The sequence below is a fragment of the Vulpes vulpes genome, chromosome 9 (assembly GCF_048418805.1).
Source record: "Vulpes vulpes isolate BD-2025 chromosome 9, VulVul3, whole genome shotgun sequence".
Classification (NCBI taxonomy): Eukaryota; Metazoa; Chordata; class Mammalia; order Carnivora; family Canidae; genus Vulpes; species Vulpes vulpes.
Window position 1 is genome coordinate 41,379,187 of NC_132788.1, and position 20,115 is coordinate 41,399,301.

General features: G+C 38.3%; 1 protein-coding gene across 2 annotated transcripts in view; it reads right to left on the reverse strand.

Annotated features, from left to right (window-relative positions):
• FLT1 (fms related receptor tyrosine kinase 1) overlaps nt 1–20,115 on the reverse strand; it is a 175,718-nt gene that overhangs the window by 144,625 nt on the left and 10,978 nt on the right. For both annotated transcript variants that reach the window (XM_072719891.1, XM_072719890.1), the window contains exons 2-3: nt 4,747–4,843; nt 3,953–4,179 (exon numbers count right to left, since the gene is read on the reverse strand). In XM_072719891.1, coding sequence (XP_072575992.1) covers nt 3,953–4,179; nt 4,747–4,843 — 324 coding nt within the window. The remainder of the gene's footprint in view (nt 1–3,952; nt 4,180–4,746; nt 4,844–20,115) is intronic.

Sequence of the window (20,115 nt, forward strand, 5' to 3'; positions counted from 1 at the left end):
CCTTTCCAATTATAATTTTTCAGGAGAAGACATCATACTTAAGGAGTCCTGAAAGGCTTGGTTGTGGAGAGAGGAGGAATTCGGGCTGACTTCACCGTGTGGGGAGCTCAGCATGCTAAGTTCAAGGTCTTTCCAACTAGACCGGAGATGCTGACAAAATATTACATACTTTGGAGATACCATTAAAAACTCTTCTGCTCAGTTTTCTTAGTTTATGGCCACAACTCATATATTAAAACAGTAATTTCAATGAATTCCTCCAACTTTTAGGAAAGGCTGAGTTGGAGCCAATTTCTCATGTATACTAGAGGGTCAGAAAAGCCATGCAAAAGCATTCCTTCTCTGCAAAGGGGATGAACACCACCTAAGTAGCCCTTATATAACCATTCATCTAGAAACCTTTTAGGTTTCTAAATTAGCAATTAGCAAAGCATTAGAAGTGCTTTACAATTTGTTTTTCTTTATGACTCAGAATTCTGTAGCTGTAATTATGGGGGGATTCCATTCATCTTACATAAGCAACTTTCTAAAATGTATATAATATTTTTCAGCTACTGTCATTGAACAGCCATTTGTCAAGACCACCCCAAGGGTATAGATCAAGAGACGAGGAAGACTGTCTTCATATCAGGGTAATTCAGTGAGACAAAACTCTACTTGGCTATGGGTACTGGAAGAAACTGCCCAGGTGCCCCTCCAGAATTCCAATTGTCTCTGGCTCTTCTCCCTCATCCATCACAGCCCAACCACCCACCAAGGCCAACTAAATCCCTCCAACCCACCAACTTCTCTCCTTTCTGCACATCTACCAGAGTGACCTTGGACCACCGGCTCTCCTCCATCAATGCACACAACAGCCCTGTCCCGGTCTTGTTCCCTCTGTCTTGCCCTCTCTGGATCTCCTCCAATCACTGAGAATCTGAAAGGAAAAATCTGACTATCTTGCTCTGCTGCTAAACTTTTCTGGATGCTCCCCACATAGCCTCAAAGTGAAGTGGATCTTAGGTACTTCACTTGTAAAATGAAGAGACAAATTCTTCATGGGGTTGTTGTGGAAATTACATGGCATAATATAAACAAAACCATTTGCTTAAACGAAACTTTTTACAGATGTAAGAAGTTATTACATTAAAGGAAATTGTAATTTACCAAACAATTCAGTCATTAAAGTGGTTAAATATAATTACATGAATAATTAAGTTGATGTCATGTATTATGTCAGTAACTTGGTGGATTTACATAAGCTGTAATGCAGAAGTGGTGAAGTTGGTTTTTCTGCACACCACGTTATCAGATATTATGTCCAAATCAGTGCTCAGGTGAGAAATGTGCTATGACACAGCAGGCAGTCAACAATGTCTAGACAATACTTTGGTTATAATTCACATGCTAGCTTTACACAGACAAAGCTATACGAGCCTGATTCTTTTTCTTGGAACTCTATCAGACTACAAATCTACATCTTTTTCAAAAGATTTATGTAACACTGTTACTCATCTTCTTGGGCGATCAAAATGAAAAGCCAATACTTCCACAGATGCTTATCAGGAAACAGAAAAATGAGCTCTAAAGTAAATATTCTGCAGTAATAAATATGTGATAACCAGTTGATACCTAGTGAGTAATCACAGCTGTATATCAGGAACTGGTTAAAGTTTAATGAATCCTAGAGACACTTCTGAGTCATCGACCTGCAATGTAGTAAATATCCAATAAAAATGGAAGCATAAGGCCAAGTTTTTTCAAAGGAATTGATACAATAATGAAAATAAAAAATGCATAAAATGTTAGGCTATGTGCAAAAGTTACATTACAGTTGCTTAATAAATTATATCGCAGTTCCCCTGGATTTCAGGAAAGTGTGAGATCAACATCACTATCAGGAAAGACCACAAACCTAGCATTACTATTCAGAATCCAGTTTAAGGGCAGCCCCGGTGGTGCAGCGGTTTAGCGCCGCCTGCAGCCCGGGGTGTGATCCTAGAGACCCGAGATCGAGTCCCACATCGGGCTTCCTGCATGGAGCCTGCTTTCTCCCTCTGCCTGTGTCTCTGCCTCTCTCTCTTGCTCTCTATGAATGAATAAATAAATAAATCTTAAAAAAAAAAAAACCAGAATCCAGTTTAATAGGTGTGTAGGAGGTAAAGGTGAAAATAGCTGAATGTTATTTCTTAGGGAAAAAAATAAAAAGTTTTTTTTTTTTAAAAACCCCATTTAAATATTTGATTTGCAAGTCAGACTGATCAACCCACAGGAGAAAGTTTTATGAGAATTTCAGTATCAATGAATTTTCTCCTATCCTCCTAGAGAGATGGGAATCAAAGCATTTTCTTTCTTCCACCAGTGCTGGAAAGAACACAACATACTATGTGGAGCTAGGAAAAGAGAACAGATGGCTGAGTATGTGACTTGTTCCACCACCATCAAACTTTGGGTCTGCTTTCTCCCTGAGACACTAAAGTACCTCTCTGAAAGTCTCTGCCCCTACTCCGCATCTTTCCCACCCTGCCCCATTTCCTGCCTCTCTTCCCTCCTATGGAGGTGGGCTGACTTCCCCAAGATCCCAGGTCTACCTCCCCCTCTTACTTTGAAGTACACTGGCGACATTCCTATGATGGCAAACTGCTGGTGAGTTGTTATCTGGCCCCCTGGAAAAGTGCAAAATGTAAAAACTAGGGTTTGGAAGAAAGGGGTAGGAAAGTGGCTTGGTCTAAAACAGGCTGATAAAAGCTAAAAAGATGTTCCTGGCAGTACCACACAACTGTTCTACTGTCTCCCAAAACAGGAGTTCTGAATCTGGATTATTATGTGTTATACTTGGGAAAAACACTGCCTCACTGCCTTATCTCAAAAATTTAAAAAAAAAAAAAAAAGAAAGAAAGAAGAAGAAAGAAAGAAAGAAAGAAAGAAAGAAAGAAAGAAAGAAAGAAAGAAAAAAGAAAGAAAAAGAAAAAGAAAAAGAAAAAGAAAAAGAATCCTATCAAAACGTAATTCTGTTGTATTGCCTCCCATGCAAAGACTCACTAGCCAGTAGACCCACTATATATTGTATCTTTAGGCTACTGACACGGTGGTTGCTTGTTCTGTTTGTCTTTTAATTTGATTTTGTGCCTGAGCGGCCTACTAATTTTGCTTTGAGGTCTTTCTGTTGTTTTTTAAAATCCCATTCAATAAGTTTGGGAAATTGGCTGGAACTAATAAAGAAGGAGAACAAAATGACAGGCCATTTTCCTCATTCTTTCTCGGGGATCCATTTCAACTTATATTTCTTTAAAGATTTGGCATTTCTTCCCTCTGAGTATCACTTCATCTATTCATTCTCCAAGGAGTGAAAAACCGTATCATAAAAATTATGATTGAAAAAGGATTCATGTCTATCTTTTCCCCTTTCTACTACATAATGATACATGCCAGCTCTTGTGTCATAATAATACTTGCTTAGTGAACATGAAATAATACATTATCAACTGGAACCAATTTTGTAACATTCAAGGGACATTAGCCACATTACATTTATAAATTTAGTAGAAAGGACCATAATAATTCTGACATAAAAGAGAATACAGTTGTATTAGAGAACACAAACATCTTTTGTTCTGTTTTGCTCTTCTAGGTAATTAAGAAATAGAACTAAAGTTGTGTCATTCATTTATTCATCCAACAAAGCTATGTGCCAGCCACTATCCTAGGCACCATAAAGACAACTGTGAACAACACAGACAAGAGTCCTTCCCTCAGGGAACACACAATTGACTACCAGTCCTTGAAAATCATGGTTGAAATTGACCCTCAAGAAATGCATTAAAAATGCATTCCACCAGTTTCCAGGCAGAAGCTCTTTCCTGGCCCACTTCCTTCATTGCTCAGAATACCCACTTTCCAAGGGATCGGGGTGGATTTATAACCCACTGCAAAGTGATAACAAACGGAATGTAGAAAATGGAAATCCTACCATTAATAAATATATAGATTGTAGATTCTGTTTTCTTCTTCTTTGAAGCAGGTATAGATAGATATTTGCAGCTATAGAAGCCAGTGTGGTTTGCCTGAGCCATGTTCAAGGTCAAAGTACTGCAGAACTGTTTGCCATTCCTTCCACAGGCAGATTTAGTTATGCTCAGCCTTTTGCTTTCCTTTCTCACTGTTTCAGGCAAAGACCATGAATGGGCTGCTTCCCCTCTGCAATCACAGATAAGAAAACAAAACACAGTTAGGGCTGGGGCCAGGTCCTAAGCATCCATCTTATTAGTCTGAGGGCCTTGAAATGTAGTCCTCTTCTTTACAGAGAAGCAACACATCTAGAAAGCTTTTAAACAACTCGGAAGAAAAATGCAAAAAATGTTCCATTCAGGGCATCCCTTCCCTGTTTCTCCTGAGTAATATCTCCCTGTGAAGTTGGATACTTTGCAGATTACAAGAGACCCCACATGTCCCCAACTCTGTTCTATGAGAGGTAACCCTTCTACTCTACCAGGGAACAATTGATTTTGCCTTTAAAAAGGCAATCAGGAGATCCCTGGATGGCTCAGTGGTTTACTGCCTGCCTTCAGCCAGGGGTGTAATCCCGGAGGCCCGGGATCGAGTCCCACATCAGGTTCCCTGCATGGAGCCTGCTTCTCTCTCTGCCTATGTCTCTGCCTCTCTCTCTGTGCCTCTCAAGAATAAATAAAATCTTTAAAAATAAATAAATAAAAATAAATAAAATAAAAAGGCAATCAGGTTATCCCCAAACCAACAGTCACTTACCTACATTTGAGATACAGTGTCTGGCCTGCTTGCATGACGTGCTGGGTGCCTTTTAAACTCAGTTCAGGACCTTTTAATTTTGAGCCTGAACTAGATCCTGGAAAACAAATTTTGGAAATGTATTATTTGCAAATTGCCTTCTCTCTCTCTTTTTAAAAGGCATATCTTTCCATGAAGGTAACTTTTAATCTTTAACTTATTTGTGTATGCAAAAAGGTATGGTAATATTAAATTCTCTTAATTCACAATGTCTTTCTAGTCCAAGCCTTGTTCACAAATATATATCCTACTTTGCCAAATGATTTCAATAATATCCCCAAACCCATTAATTTAGAACATTAATAGATTAAAACATGTTTCTAAATGCAGCCATGTTAGGAATATAAAGTAGCATTAACAACTCTCAGGATTAAATGTCAGTGTCACTCAAAACTGGATACAGGCCTGGCCGATCATTTTTTTCCAAATACAAAGTACAGAAATTTCCTGGGTTCTAGACATAGCTCAGTGATTAGTAAGGCCATGATATTTTGGGCGAGTCATTTCTCTTTCTAAACCAGCTTCTTCATTTGGAAAACCAATTATAGACCAAAATCAGTTTTAGAAGCCTTTTGGTTTGTCTTACATAATTTCCAAGTTCCCTCTATAATGGAACAGAAAAAAGGGAACTATTCATCTCTACGTGACATTTGACAAGCATACTTCATGGGGAATGCTGTGAGATAATGAGATAAGCCAAGCAAAAGTGCCTAGAAATCTACACATCTCTACACACTATAATAATAATATCCACCCTAGGGACTCTGTGTGCTACTAGCCAAGCTACCTCTCTCTCCAGATCTCAGTTCTCTTATCTATAAAATGAGAGGCTGGGCTAGATGACCTTGGATCTCTGACTCCGTTTCTGACATTTCCAGTCCCATGATCCTGGGAGCCACTGGTGCTATAGAGGATGATCCTCTCCTGAAGTGGCATTGGGTATGGACTCATCACAATAAGTATCAATAAGGATCTCTCTGGCCTCTCCCTGCCCCCTCTCCCTCCTCCTGCAAAGGCAGCTGCAGGTGCCTGGTAAAAGCAGGAGATCAGGGGCCCAGGATTAGCAGGGACAAGCATTAGGAGATGGATATTCTTAGAAGAAAATTTAAGCCAAACTTGGAGCCAATCTTAGGAAATAGTTTTTTACTTAAAAAACAGGTTCATGCAGTAGAATTAAAGATAGAAGACTGAGCTGAATCCTCTAGGTTTTAATGTTAGATCACAGATCTGTGAGATGAGATACACATGTCAAATTCCACGGTTAAGTCTAGCAGTGCTCTCTAGTGTTATTTGTGGGTCCTAGAATCGCAAAAACTAGACTCAGCTTAAAAATGTGTGTTTGAAGCTTAATTTCTCCATTTACTAGCTACATGGCCTTGGCATTCCTTAATTGTTGCTCTTTAATATTCTCATGCATAAAACCAGAAAACCCATGATCTATCTTGTAGGCATGGTGTGTGGATTTAGCGCTGTGTCATCTAAGTGGTGATGCTACCTGATGTGTGGCAGATGCCCAGTCACTGCCATCTAGCAGAAATGCTTTCCCCCACTTCTGTCAGAGAATATTTTGCTGAGATGTAATTGCAAAGACATCACATTAACTTAATCTCCATCTCTGGTATTGCTGGTGATATAAATTAACGTAAAAAAGTAATTTTTATACACTTGGTATCAAATTACTGGTATCAAATTACTACCAGGAAAAAAAAAAAGGCTTGATATTAACTAATTTAAATTAAAATCACTGTTTCATATAGATCCAGTTGGTCTATCAAATAACCTCATTGAACCAGTCAACCCATTCAGGTACCCAGGGAAGGATTTTGTACTTTACTCATCTATGTGAGTTTCCTGAGGCAACATATAGCTCAAAATCAGTGATCCTTGAGAATACTAAGTGTTTCTAAAGCCACAGCCAGCAACTGATAACACCTATCCTGAAAAATTTCCAGGCTAGAATAATTTCTGCCCTTCTTTGTGGCATAGAACTCTGGAGATTTAATTGAGTAGTTGTTCATGTGCTAGAAAAAAATTCCAGCGAAATTTCCTGCAGAAAATTCTGGCATTACTTCGGGATGTCTCTGTGGTTTATGTGCAGATGGTGAGCTTTCTCATCCAAGAGAAGCCAGGGGAAAGAAGTGTCCCTTTTTATGACATGACATGAACCCCACTGCCTGCTATTTCATTTCCAAATCATACGAATCTTTATCAGCATCCTAGAAAACCAGTACTCCTGACCGTTATCAGAAAGAAGCTTTGACCTCAAAGACCCACCCAAATCACAGCTGAGGGAAGTGTCATCTAGAGAAGATCTCCTTAAGAGTACACCACCCACACGCTCCTTTCTGCACTCCTTATTCCATCCTCCCACCAAAAGCAAGCATCACAACTGAGCAGTTAAATAAGACACAGAAAATAACAGTTATTGGAAAGTTTAGGTGGAAAATGCTAAGAAAAATATTTTGCTATATAATTAGTCTCCACTGACATCAATGAATTTTGCACCCAGAATGAGGAAGCTAGATTAAAGAAGTTGATTAAACAAAGGAAAAGAGAAGTAGAAAGAAAGCTATTTCCAAGGAACTGGATGCTCTGAGCATACCATCATTCTTCAGTTAACAGGAAACTAGAATCTCATAAAGATTAACGGAGGTGCCAAGACTACAGTTCAACAGGAAAACTAATAGGGGAAAAAGGAAAGTGAAATAATTATTCCTCAAATGCTCTCAAGTCACATTAGGCCTTAAAACACTTATTTAAGGCAATTTAATGTCCACATACCCATTTGAGTAACAAAGATCTGACTTAACATTTTTTTTAGTATCTACTGTAGGTCAGCACTTTCTCCATTTCAGTAGAGATATACGTAGAGATATAAATATGTACATATCCATATACATTGTCACGCCATGTAAAAATCAGTTTGCTATCCTCAGCAAGTAGCTCAGAGTCACATTGCCCAATTAGAAGTGAATCCACAGGATACTTTATTTCCAAGGGTGGAGTGCTAGCATTTAACAGGGATTCTCCCCTTGTAAAGCTCAGATGGGGATCAGAACTTTCCACTGTTTGCCACGGTGGTCTAAAAGTCTAGTTTAAACAAATTATTGTCCCCTTGGTGAATTAGGTGGTCTGTGAACTACTGTTTTCATCAAAGTCCACTACAATATACAGCAGTCTCCCCTTATCTGCAGGGAGACATCCCAAGATGCCCCAGGGGATGCCTTAAACCACAACAGTACCAAAGCTGACATACATAGGTTTGTTCCTATACATACACACCTATGATAGTTTAACTTATAAAGTTGGCAGAGCAAGAGATTAACAACAATAAGTGATAATAAAATAGACGAATTATAACATTATACTGTAATAAAAGTTATATGAATGAGGTCTCTTTCTCTCTCTCAAAATATCTTAGTGTACTCGTCCTTCTCAGGATGATATGAGATGATAAAATATCTACGTGATGACATGAGGTGAGCGGGGATTTCATGGGCACTGTGACGGAGCATTAGGCTATTAATGACCTTCTGACCTTATGTTGGGAGGATCGCTGCTTCCAGGCCACAGCTGACAGCCTGGGATTGAAACCATGGAAAGCAAACCCCCACATATGGGGAGGACTATTGCAATCATGAGAGGCAAGGAGATGTCCTGCTGTCAGGAAAATTATTATTTAAATAGCAAAACAAAAAACAATGCAGACCATGGACATAGGCTTTATCACATGCTTCTTTATGAGAATTTGCTATCAAGGGGCACCTGGGTGGCTCAGTGGTTGAGCATCTGCCTTTGGCTCAGGTCATGATCCCAGAGTCCTGGAATCGAGTCCTGCATGGGGCTCCCTACAGGAAGCCTGCTTCTCCCTCTGCCTGTGTCTCTGCCTGTCTGTGTCTCTCACCAATCAATAAATAAAATCTTAAAAAAAGAAAAAAGAAAGAATTCACTATCAAGCACAGTGGTGTAATATCACTAAAAAACTAGTATGCGTACATGGATTTAGGTGAGCACCAAAATTGGTATTATTCCCGTCTATTTTCTTTAGTGTTTGTCTGTTCCATATTGTAGACAGGTAGAAAGAGAAGAGAACTTCATGACCCTCTGACAAAAATCCTTTCCTTCCCCACACACCAAACATCTACTTGAAAGCACATACGCAATGCGGACTGTCCTAAGACGCGATTCTCCACTCCACCCTCATTTCATTAGACAAAATGGAGTGTTTTCTTTGACTTCGGTGGGGAGAGTGAGTACAAGTCCAAGTATGGCTTTATTTCGCAATCAAAGCCAAAACCCAAATGATTAAGGCTGGTTCTTCAAAGCTACTCTGCTGGATACAAATAGAGCAAATTCCTGCCATAATAGATCATTATGAACCCAACAGCCTTGCCCATCACTTTAAAACTAAGAGAAGACTCTTAAAGTCAGACTTGAAGTGTCATTAGAAAACTGTGGTTTTTATTGATCTAAGTAAAAACAGTGTTCTTATTATTTGAATACAACTTCAAGATAAACCCCCTAGCTCCTCCTCCTTCCAAATGCCACTCCTTCTTTCACCTCAACCATACTGAAATCAAAGGGTTATTCCCTGTAAGAAAGGGCCCTTATCCAAATATAAATCATGAAATATCTACATTTTTCCCTTTCTGATTTAGTCAGTAATCTCCCCAGTTCAGCTCCTGACTAGCTCTGTTGTGGCCATAGGTATGCACTTAGGCCTCAGATTATTCATCTGCCAACAGAGCGGAATGGCCTTAGATTTTTAGAATTCCTTCCAGCCTAAAAATTCAATATTCCTGAGATTACAGTAACTGATACCAACATACCAGTTGGAAATCACGTCAAAAAAATAATTATGACTAATAAAAAGATAACTCAATTTTAAAAAATGGACAAAGGATCTGAAGAGATCTTCTTCCAAAGAAGATTAATGGCCAATAAGCACATGAACAGATGCTGCAAAAATGCAGGAAAATGCCAATCGAGACCACAGTGAGATACCACTTCATACTTCCTAGGTTAGATTAAATTAAAAAAGACAGACAATGACAAGTGCCGGTGAGGATGTGGAGAAACTGGAGCCCTCACATAATGCTGGTCAGATTGCAAAGTGGTATGATCACTTTGGAAAACAGTAGGGCAGTTCCTCAAATGGTTAAACACAGTTTAAACATACAACCTAGCAATTCCACTCCTAGGTATCTATCCAAGAGAACTAAAAACATCTGTCCACATAAGAACTGGTGAATAAATATGTGTCTATTGCAGCATTATTCATAACAGTTCAAAAGTAGAAACAACCCTAATAATGTCTATCAATGACAAATGGATAAACAAAATGTAGTATTTTGTAATGGACTATTACTCAACAATAAAAAAGAATGAGGTACATATGCATGCTACTACATAGATGACCCTTGAAAATATGCTGGTGCATGCAGAGGAGAAGACTTTGAGGACACAAGGGGAAGGGAGCTATGTATAAGACACGCAGAGAGGCCTTCAAAGAAATTAAACCTGCTGACACTTTAAAATTGGACTTCCAGCTTCCAGATTGTGAGAAAAGAAATTTCTCTTAGGAGCCCCAAAAACACCAGGCTAAGTAAAAGCAGCTTGTTACAAAAGGCCACATGGTATACGATTCCATTTATATGAAATGTCTAGTGCAGCAATTCACAGAAACAGCAAGTGCATTAGTGGTGGCGAGGGACTGGGGGAAGAGGGAAAAGAGGAGTGATCAACAGTGGGTATGAGGTTTCTTCCTAGGGTAGTGAAAATGTTCTAAAATGAGAGAGCGGTTGAGCGGTTGCCCAACTCTGAATACATTTAAAAAACACTGAATTATGCAATTTAAAATGGCGAGTTCTATGGTATGTGAATTTTACCTTAATGAAACCGTTAAAAAAAGAAAAACTTATGACTAATCACAAAGATAAATTGAAGACACAGAATATGGAGCTATTTTGAACTTAGCTGCCACACATGACCCAATTGGTATTAGATGTTATACTAGTTCTTTTTCCAGCTTAAAGCTGTAGAAGGCTGATTTTGGAGAAATCATTTTTCTTTCATGCTCGATAACATCGGTTTTTAAGTTTTGCAGGCATTTTGCAAAAAACCTCATGGTTTCTCCAAATTACAACCTTTGAAATTTACTTTGATGTTAATTTTAAGTCACTTCTAATGGAGTATTTTGAATTTTAACTATTTAAGTTAGAATTTTAGCAAACTGAATCACATTGAAAATTATCCCGCTACAGCTCTCCAAAGAAAGCTATTGGTGCTTCCTTTTATACAAAAATTCACTTCTGATTTATCTTCTTAATACAAAGCTTTGTATATTAGATTTATTTCAAATGAGATGCATCTGTCTTTGATTTTGCATACCATGTTTTCAATAGTACATAATCCTACATGATAAATGATCTATTTATTAAAGTCCCCAAGTATCATGTTTCCAAAATTTGATGTTAAGACCATGAGCCTTTACCAAGGTTTTGTGAGGTTAATTAAACATAATTCATAATAAAAGAAGATATTCTTTCTCCAAGATGTAGGTTATTAAAAGCTTAAGTCTCACAGACTAAATTTTATAGAATCTTTATGGTTGGCGGCAAGGCTGGGAGAAAGGTTAAGAATACAATGGCAGGTGAACCAAACTTCTAGAAACTACCACAATTTTTGTTTGGGATGTTAATTTCTACAGGGTTCCAGTGCTTAATAAAAGCTAAATCTTGGTCTCAGCCTCTGTGTAGTGCCTCTATGAAAGCAATTTTCAGGTAATATGAAGTGTATAACCTTATACTCTTATAACCTTATAACCGAATGCACTATTAGAATGGCTGTCTTAAATGAAGACCACACCACTAGCTAAGCTGACAGTGCACATGTTGACAGAGGGCATTATAATATGCATGTTGCGCTCTCTCATTTTTAGCATGATGGAAAAAGACTGAAGGGTTCATACCATCTACCAACAGACCACATCGAAGATAGGAAAGCCACAGGGATTTGTTTTGCAGCAGAGCTTGAGTCTCATGATTAGGCATGATATTTGTTTTCAAAATGTTATTTTTTCCCCAAAAAGAATTGGCATTGAGTCAAGGAAAACCCTAAAGGAAAAAGGATTTTAACCTATAGACAGGCACATGTCCATACCAATCTACTTGGACGCACACTTTTCTCTGCATATACATCAACTTTGAGGTGTGGGGGAAGCGGTTAGAGAAGTGAAAGATGTTTGGGGGTTGTTTGAATTGTATTCTCCATTGCTCTAGGCATAGGGAAAGCTCTTTTTAGCTGGAATTTGGAAATAGATGTGTATTTGGCAAGAGCATGAAGCTGTGATTTACTGATGACTAATCCCTTATGTTGATAAGATTATTCGCAACTTTTGAATGGGCAAATACCGGCTATTTTAGGTTAGGGTAATTGTATTATTGTTCTTCAGAATCCACAAAGGACTGGATGCTGAAGTAGCTACAGCAGCCATACATTTAAGCTATAGAAAGTTGCTAATCCCAGGAACTTGCTATTGTCCTTTACATCTTTACCTGATGTTAAACTCACTCTTTTACCACACAGACCCTCAAAAAAAAAATTCACTAGCTTCTTGCTTTAGAGTTTTTGCTATTCAAAGTAATCCCCAAATCATTAGATTTGAAATGCCAAGCGTCTCATCTCCATGTTTTAATAGAAAATTTAAGATAGTCATTTACATAGCATTTATGTCTTGAATTCAAGTGTAAAAAAACAAGTGAAGAAATTATGTAAATGTTTAATTTCAGTAGTCAACGTTGGCTATAGATATTCATTTGAATAATTCTTCTATAGTGTGTTTTAAAGCTGTCTTACAACTCATATTTTAATTGACAGTTGACAAAATCCATAAATAGCTCTTGCAGTGCAAGGCATAAAGGACACCATGCTATTAGCAAATGATGTGGCCAATGTCTAAAATAATCAGAACTTGGACAGTCTGTACCTATCCATGCATGAGTTATTGGCTTTACTCATTTTTCCTTAATGAAAGTCATTTAGAAGAGAAAATTCTGTGTAGTTTAAGATGCTTACCAAAGTACTCTGAAAAACTTCAACATCCCTACAATTGGTGTTTATGAGGGGCACGTCTTCAGTGTACTTCTCTAGCTTTTTACTTGACACTGGCTTCTTGGAGGGTCATGCTTTAACAGGGCGCCTTCATTTATCATTAGGCCTGTCACTGGGCTACCATCAGGAGCCTACCCTCCCAATGACCTGTACCCATGCACAGCTCCTTTTCATGTGACATCAGAGTTAATTAAGGTTGGTTAGTGAGAAATCCCCTGCCGACCAAGGAGGTACCTTTTTCCCAAAAATGCTCTACTCCCACACCACTGTTCTCTTATTGAATGAGTTCAAAAACCACCTCCACAGAGCTGTCTAACGACATGTCATTTCAATTTATCATAGGATGTCATGGAAGTTATCTGAGCTGCCTGGAGCAAGGGTCAAGATCTGGTTGACAGGGCACGAGACATGGCTCGTAAAGTATTTAGTGAAGTCTGGCAGGCCTTCAACTGGTTATGCAAAGGGAGAGGAATAGAACAATGTTCACACCCTAAAAGGGCATAGAGAAAGATTTTGTCTGTTAGGTAGTGCTTCTCTATCAGTAGCAGGAAATGCATTACATTTGGAGCACATCCCCGCTGGCCTCTATTCTTACCCCGTGTTGCTGTTCAGGGGACTGTGGGCAAACTGGCCTGATGCCACCTCATATAGAATAGATCATAATTACCAACTGTTCATAATTCAACTGTTCATGTTGAATCACAAGTTATTTCAGGCCAGAATGTATTAAATTTCAGGCTATGAACACCTGAAATTCAGAATGTATTAAATTTCTGGTTCTGAACACCTGAAAAGGGATTGCTCAGTAGAGGTGTCATTTCAATGAAAACACATGCAGTATATGTAGGATTAAATACACAACACTTGGTTTAATAGAAGTAACTGTTTTGTTAATCTTTCAGCACTTGGTGCATCCTCTCTAGAATCACAGTGCTCTAACACAATGCAGTAGGTTCAGAGACAACGTTTACAGGCAAGAGAGCACTTGCATGGAGCTGCATTGTTAAGAATGGTAGTAGCATTAATAAAATGCTTGAAGTGCCTTAGCATCAGTCTTATAATCTCTAATATCTTCTTTACAAATCCAAGTTTCAGTTCTGCCAAAGGTAGCTCCATATTATTATTATTTTTTAGATTTTATTTATTTATTCATGAGACAGAGAGAGAGAGGCAGAGACACAGGCAGAGGGAGAAGCAGGCTCCCCACAGGGAGCCTCATGCAGGACTCCATCAGGACCTCAGGATCATGACCTGAGACTAAGACAAAAGCTCAACCACTGAGCCACCCAGGTGCCCCTCCATATTATTTTTAAATAAACAATTATTCCTGAAACTAACATAACATTGTATGTCAAGTATCCTTCAATAAAAAAAAAATTTAATGGTTAAAGCTTGGTTACACATGCAAACGATTATCAGCCTGGAAGTACAGTATAGTTAAAAAAAAAAAAAAAAAGTGCAACCCACAATTTAAAACCTGAAGTTTTCCCCATTCTGCATTACATCAGGATTACAGTTTGATCTACTACCAAGTATTTTATCAAATGCTCTGTGTCCATTACTGCTCAAGGCCAAGGGGCCAGTCATCTATTGGAGACGATGGGAGCAGGTACCCGAATTTCATGGACATGTTACTTACATAGAACCCTGTGGGTTCCATCACGAAGGAAAGCATCCCAAAGTAGACATGGAAACATTTCATCAATTCAATATAGGAACTTGCCATAAAATGGTTAAAACAAAACAGGAATTGGAACTTTTAAATTTTAGTGTAGCCACTGCCTATAATCTGTTATGTCACACAATTAATCTGCAGATTCACACACAGTTCTTTCCAGAAAAAAAAAAAAAAATGAGTATATCATGGAGTTGTATGTTGTGAGGTTATTAAGTAACCATAAAAATGCACTGTGCTGAGGTTTTAATTTTGAATCCAAAATACTGCCTTAAAATATATGTGTAATAAAACGAGGAAGGCTAGCAAGCAAGGAGGCAGACAGGCAAGAGTGCATGTTAACCCTATCTATCCAGCAAGGAAAAGCCAAAAACATTACTACAGCTAATCCATGTTTGGTCTCTTCATATATTCTTCAACTTTATAATCTATTACAAATAATGACAAAATACCATTTGCTTTGTGTATAAAAACCGGAAAAATAAAATGAGATTGGCAGGCAGAGTGTGATAAGATTCCCACGTTAATTGTAGGCTCACACTGATCCAGTTTATGAAGCTGAAACTACATAGAGAACTTTTTTCCGGAGTCCTTTAAACAGTCTATAAAGATGGTGCTTTATAAATTCCCTCCCTAAGAGGCAAGTTGAGAGATCTCCGCCTTTGTAACCAATTATATATACAAACCCTCTGACCTCTGAAGATTTAAATGGCCAAGTGTGTGCGATTAAGTTATCCATCATTGGGGAATTGACTTTTGAAAGCCATGTTAGCATACTTTCTAAGGCTCATTAAAACACTATTCTTGACCATTGTGTTTCTGTTGTCAAAATCAGTTTCCTTCTAAATTAAACAATTTGAAATACAATTGCTTTTCATTACACATATTTTGGAGACTAATCCCGCTTAAACAATGGGATGAGTATGTTACTGAACTGTTCTTTTTAATTCTGGCTTCCTTTAATTTTCATGTTTTCTTAAGACTTGCTTAATTTACATGGTAAATATTTGTAATCTTCCTAAGGTTTCACAAACTTTAAAAAAAAAATCTTGGGACGCCTGGGTGGCTCAGTGGTTGAGCATCTGCCTTCTGCTCAGGGTGTGATCCTGGTCCCGGGATTGAGCCCCACATCGGGCTGCCTGCATGGAGCCTGCTTCTCCCTCTGCCTGTGTCTCTGCCTCTCTCTGTATGTCTCTCATGAATAAATAGATAAAATAAAATCTTAAAAAAAAAATCTTATCTCAGATGGAACTAAAAATGTTCTACAAGTTTTGCTGAAAGCCAAGCCTCTGGAAGAGAAAGTAAGCCACTAAAAAGCAGTACGGTTCCAGCAGAAGTATCTCAATTTTTAAAGAAATAATTTACTGAGTGGTTTTCACTCACTTCAGTGTATGATAGCGAGGTCTTCCTTACAAATATTTGTAAGACTTTAAAGTCGTTTATACTCCAAACCGAGGGAATATTCTCAAGGCATTTTTATTCATACACTCTCATTAACCTATCTGACATTTTATTTCTAGAATTAGTGGTTTTGATATCATCTGAGATATCACAACTCTGATGGAAGAAAAAATGAAACAAAACACCAATTTTTGCTCCCAGTTGGCCATCCACCTAATAGGCTTTAAAATATCCTATGTACCAGCCAACTCTAGAGGATAAGCCCAAAATCAGTAAGCAGAAGTTACATAACACCAGAAGGAAGAACTCTATAGAGAGGCAAGAAAGTCTCCAGTTCTGGAGCTGTCCCTACAAAGTTAAGGCATCAACTCCCCGAGATGAGACTGATGAACAGGGTTAAGGATTGGACTCCCAAACACGATCCTAAGAGTCTGGGAACTTATTCCCCTCATTTATCTATCCTTATCTCTCTTTTGCTGCCAGCCAACCCTGGTTTTTTTCCTACTACATTCCCCATATGACCCCTTTCTCTCACCCCTCACCTTGTAGATTTCTCTGATGTTTCACCTTAGCATTTATTTCTCCGCAATATTTTCAACATATACTAAGAGAAGGATACAATCATAAACAAGACAAACAAGATCGCTTTCTTTAAAGTGCTTATAATTTAGGCTGGACAACAGCTAAAGAAACAAGGAAATATGGATATATATAGATTTCATACTTACAAATTACTTTATATGCAAACATAAAATTACATTAAATCTGTGCATTTTCACAGCAAAGTACCAGATGTGGGGACACTAGCCTAGCCCAGGGAGTGAGGGACATTCTCACACAAGAATAGTGTTGAAGGAATACCCAAAGACTGAGCGTATGTTTGGTAAAGGAAACATTTGGTTCTCTTCCTCTCTCCCTCCAAGATTTACAAATCTTCAAACCCCCTCAAGCTTCATCTTTACTTTTAGGCAACTGTTTTTCCTTTATCAACTACCCTTAATTCTCTTGTCTGTACAATTCTGCTTTCCTTGAGGGGAGAAAGCCCTACTATCTTCTTCCAATGCCCTGGTTTGCATTTTGTTTTTAATGTAGGATTTATCTCACTTTACTTGCCACTAGAATAAAAGCCACAAAGGAACATTCTCTAGATGATCTGCCCAGGTCATGCTGTGCTTTTGGAAATTGTGGAAGAAGTGTCAGATGGAGGTGAAGCAATGAGAGGAATTAAAAAAAAAAAAAAAGATGAGCTTTCATTTGCATGATTACATCAGGACTTAACTTGTCCCTCCTCTTAACCTGTTTTGTCTTCCTAGCTTACCCTAGGGACGGTCCAGAGCCAAGAGGAAATAGTTTCCAACCCAAATGTCCTTCTCTAAGATAGCAAAAAAAAAAAAAAAAAAAAAACAATAGCAGGAGCAGTAACATCACCTAGTATCTTTAGGGTAAATTGGTGCACCTAAAAATTCAGGTTTCCAATCAACTGTCTTTCTTCTGTGCAGTTTGGGAAACTTGACCAGCTAAGAATTTCCCAGCAGGAGGGCTCATCTAAAGAAAGTATCTCTTGGGAACGATTTCTCTAGTGGGTGGGCAGCTTAAATCCTCATTTTGAATCCTAAGTCTAGATTCAATTCAGGAGAACATGATTAGCTCAGCCAAAGACAAGAAAGGGGTCACTAGAATCAGAGGATGGCCCTCAAGGAAGGAACACAACATTGCAGATGTGCTGGGAGGTTGACTACCAGCTCTTGGACATATTTCCATCAACCTCCTCCACCCACACTTCCATATAAGGTAATTAGAAAGTGAACCAATGTGGAACCATGACTCCTACAAGTGAGATCCAGAGGAATGGCTATGATATGTTGCAGTCAGTTCAACCAGCACTTATTGAGAGATTACTGTGTACCAGGTACTGTACTGGATTCAGAGCTGGAAAGATGAATCAGAAACAAGTACTTCCTTTTGAAGGGCTCTCAGCCCTGAGTAGCCTGTTAGGTCATGAGTCACCTACAAGTAGATTAGGTGAATACCAAGAAATGTAGAAGATTATCTAAGTCAACAAACAGAGATCACCTAACTATGTATACCTTGTTTTCAAAGGACATATTTTTGAGCATAGGGAGTCATAAATTCTTCTCTACACTCAAGTGATTCACTTCAGTAAAATTCAGTTAACTTCACAAAATAAAACAGTCAACGGCAAACATATAGTACAACGAACACAACTATGTTTACATCTTGAAATAAAAAACGGGTTAATTGATGAATATTCTTGAGCACCTTGTAAGTGACTTGTTAAAATATTCTAAAATAACATAGTCTTCGGGGATCCCTGGGTAGCGCAGCGGTTTGGCGCCTGCCTTTGGCCCAGGGCGCGATCCTGGAGACCCGGGATCGAATCCCACGTCGGGCTCCCGGTGCATGGAGCCTGCTTCTCCCTCTGCCTGTGTCTCTGGCTCTGTCTCTGCCTGTGTCTCTGGCTCTGTCTCTCCTTCTATCTCTCAAGAATAAATAAATAAAATCTTAAAAAAAAAAATTATAAAATAACATAGTCTTCAAAAAAAAATAGTCTACACATGCCTGAATTCCATGGAAAGGTTGCACATAGACCTAGTAGGATTATTGGTTATGAAACAGGCATCAGGAGAACCAAATGTGATATGATCCATGCTTTTCCTTATGAAATCACACCAGAAAGCATACCATTCCAGAACATTCTAAGAAAATATAATCCTTAAAAGAAATTTCCAAGCAAGATTGTCTTTAACATTCTCCCAAAATGGTGAGTGAATTATTCCAGAAAGGCAATCCCATGCCCATCTGCTTGGACTCAAAGTCCAAAACAACTCTATCCCAACATTTTAGAATTTCACTGCCCCTAAAAAGAGGTATCCAGATATAGAATTATTAAGTTCAATGTCAGTTGAGACAGGCTAAGGTGAGATAGAAATTCCTGTGTTAGTTTCCCGAATTTCCCATTTGCCTTCCAAGTGACTCTGTGTGACAAATATTTTGCATAGGCTACTTCTCATTCAGCAGTTTTGAGAACAGAATGGGATGGGGAAGCATGTGGTAAAATCATTGCTAATCTGAACATCGATGATGTGTGTCAAATATTCTCTAACCCTCCAGCAGTTATAGGTACACAAGATCTATTCTAGAACAATACAATCGCTCAATTCTCATGTAATTTTTTTTTGTCCAGTTCTAGCAGAATTCTCAATGGAAAAGATTTTGAAGCTATAAACATTTCCAAAAAACTGAGAACAAAAATCTGATCCAGCAGGAGACATTATGTGGAAAAAGAGAGCTAAACAGTGTTTCCCAAAAAGAAAACAATACAATTAATCATAGGTGCAATGCCTTAACAAGAGTTTACACTGCCTTTTCAAATTGTTTGCAATCTCCTTAATACAGCTCTGCCTTTCTAAGTGTTTACATCTACTTTCAGTTGCTCTAATGCCAACTTAGAAAAAGAAAACAATAATTAAAAAAAAATCAAACAGTATATATATCACCAGTCCTTTTAATTTTCATCCAAGACATGTACCCATTGGACCACATTTCCACTGTTTGGTGGCAGGACAGGGTTTTTCTCAGCTTTGGATGAACACAGCCGTATTTTGGTATTAAAAAGTGCCCCTCTCCAATTAACTGATCAAGGAAGAAGCAAAACACTCTTCCTCTTTCTTGACTTCTTGCAGATTTGAATATCTGAAAGGAATGATCTAGTGGGGGAGGAGAGATCCAAGACACAACAGGGCTCGAAAGAAATGCTTCCATTTTTGATAAAAGTTATGAGGACTGTCAATCAACAAGGTAAATCATCTGGAGATATAATGTGCAACAGGATGACTATAATTAACCCTGCTTGTATAGTATATTTGAAAATTCCTTTGACGAAAGAAACAAAGAAAGAAAAAAGAAATGAAAGCATGTGTTGTGTCCATCCTACACTGAAAAGTAACTCCCTCTAGGAGAATGCTCTCAGACAGTTGTGTTTTTCTCACAAACATAAGCTTTTCGTTCTAAACCCCAGAAGCCAAACTCTGGTTTTCCTTCCTTAATTCCTAGATTTTGTCATTCAAGATATGTTGGGTACATGTTGGTGGAAAGAGTACCAATTTCAAAATCAGAATGAC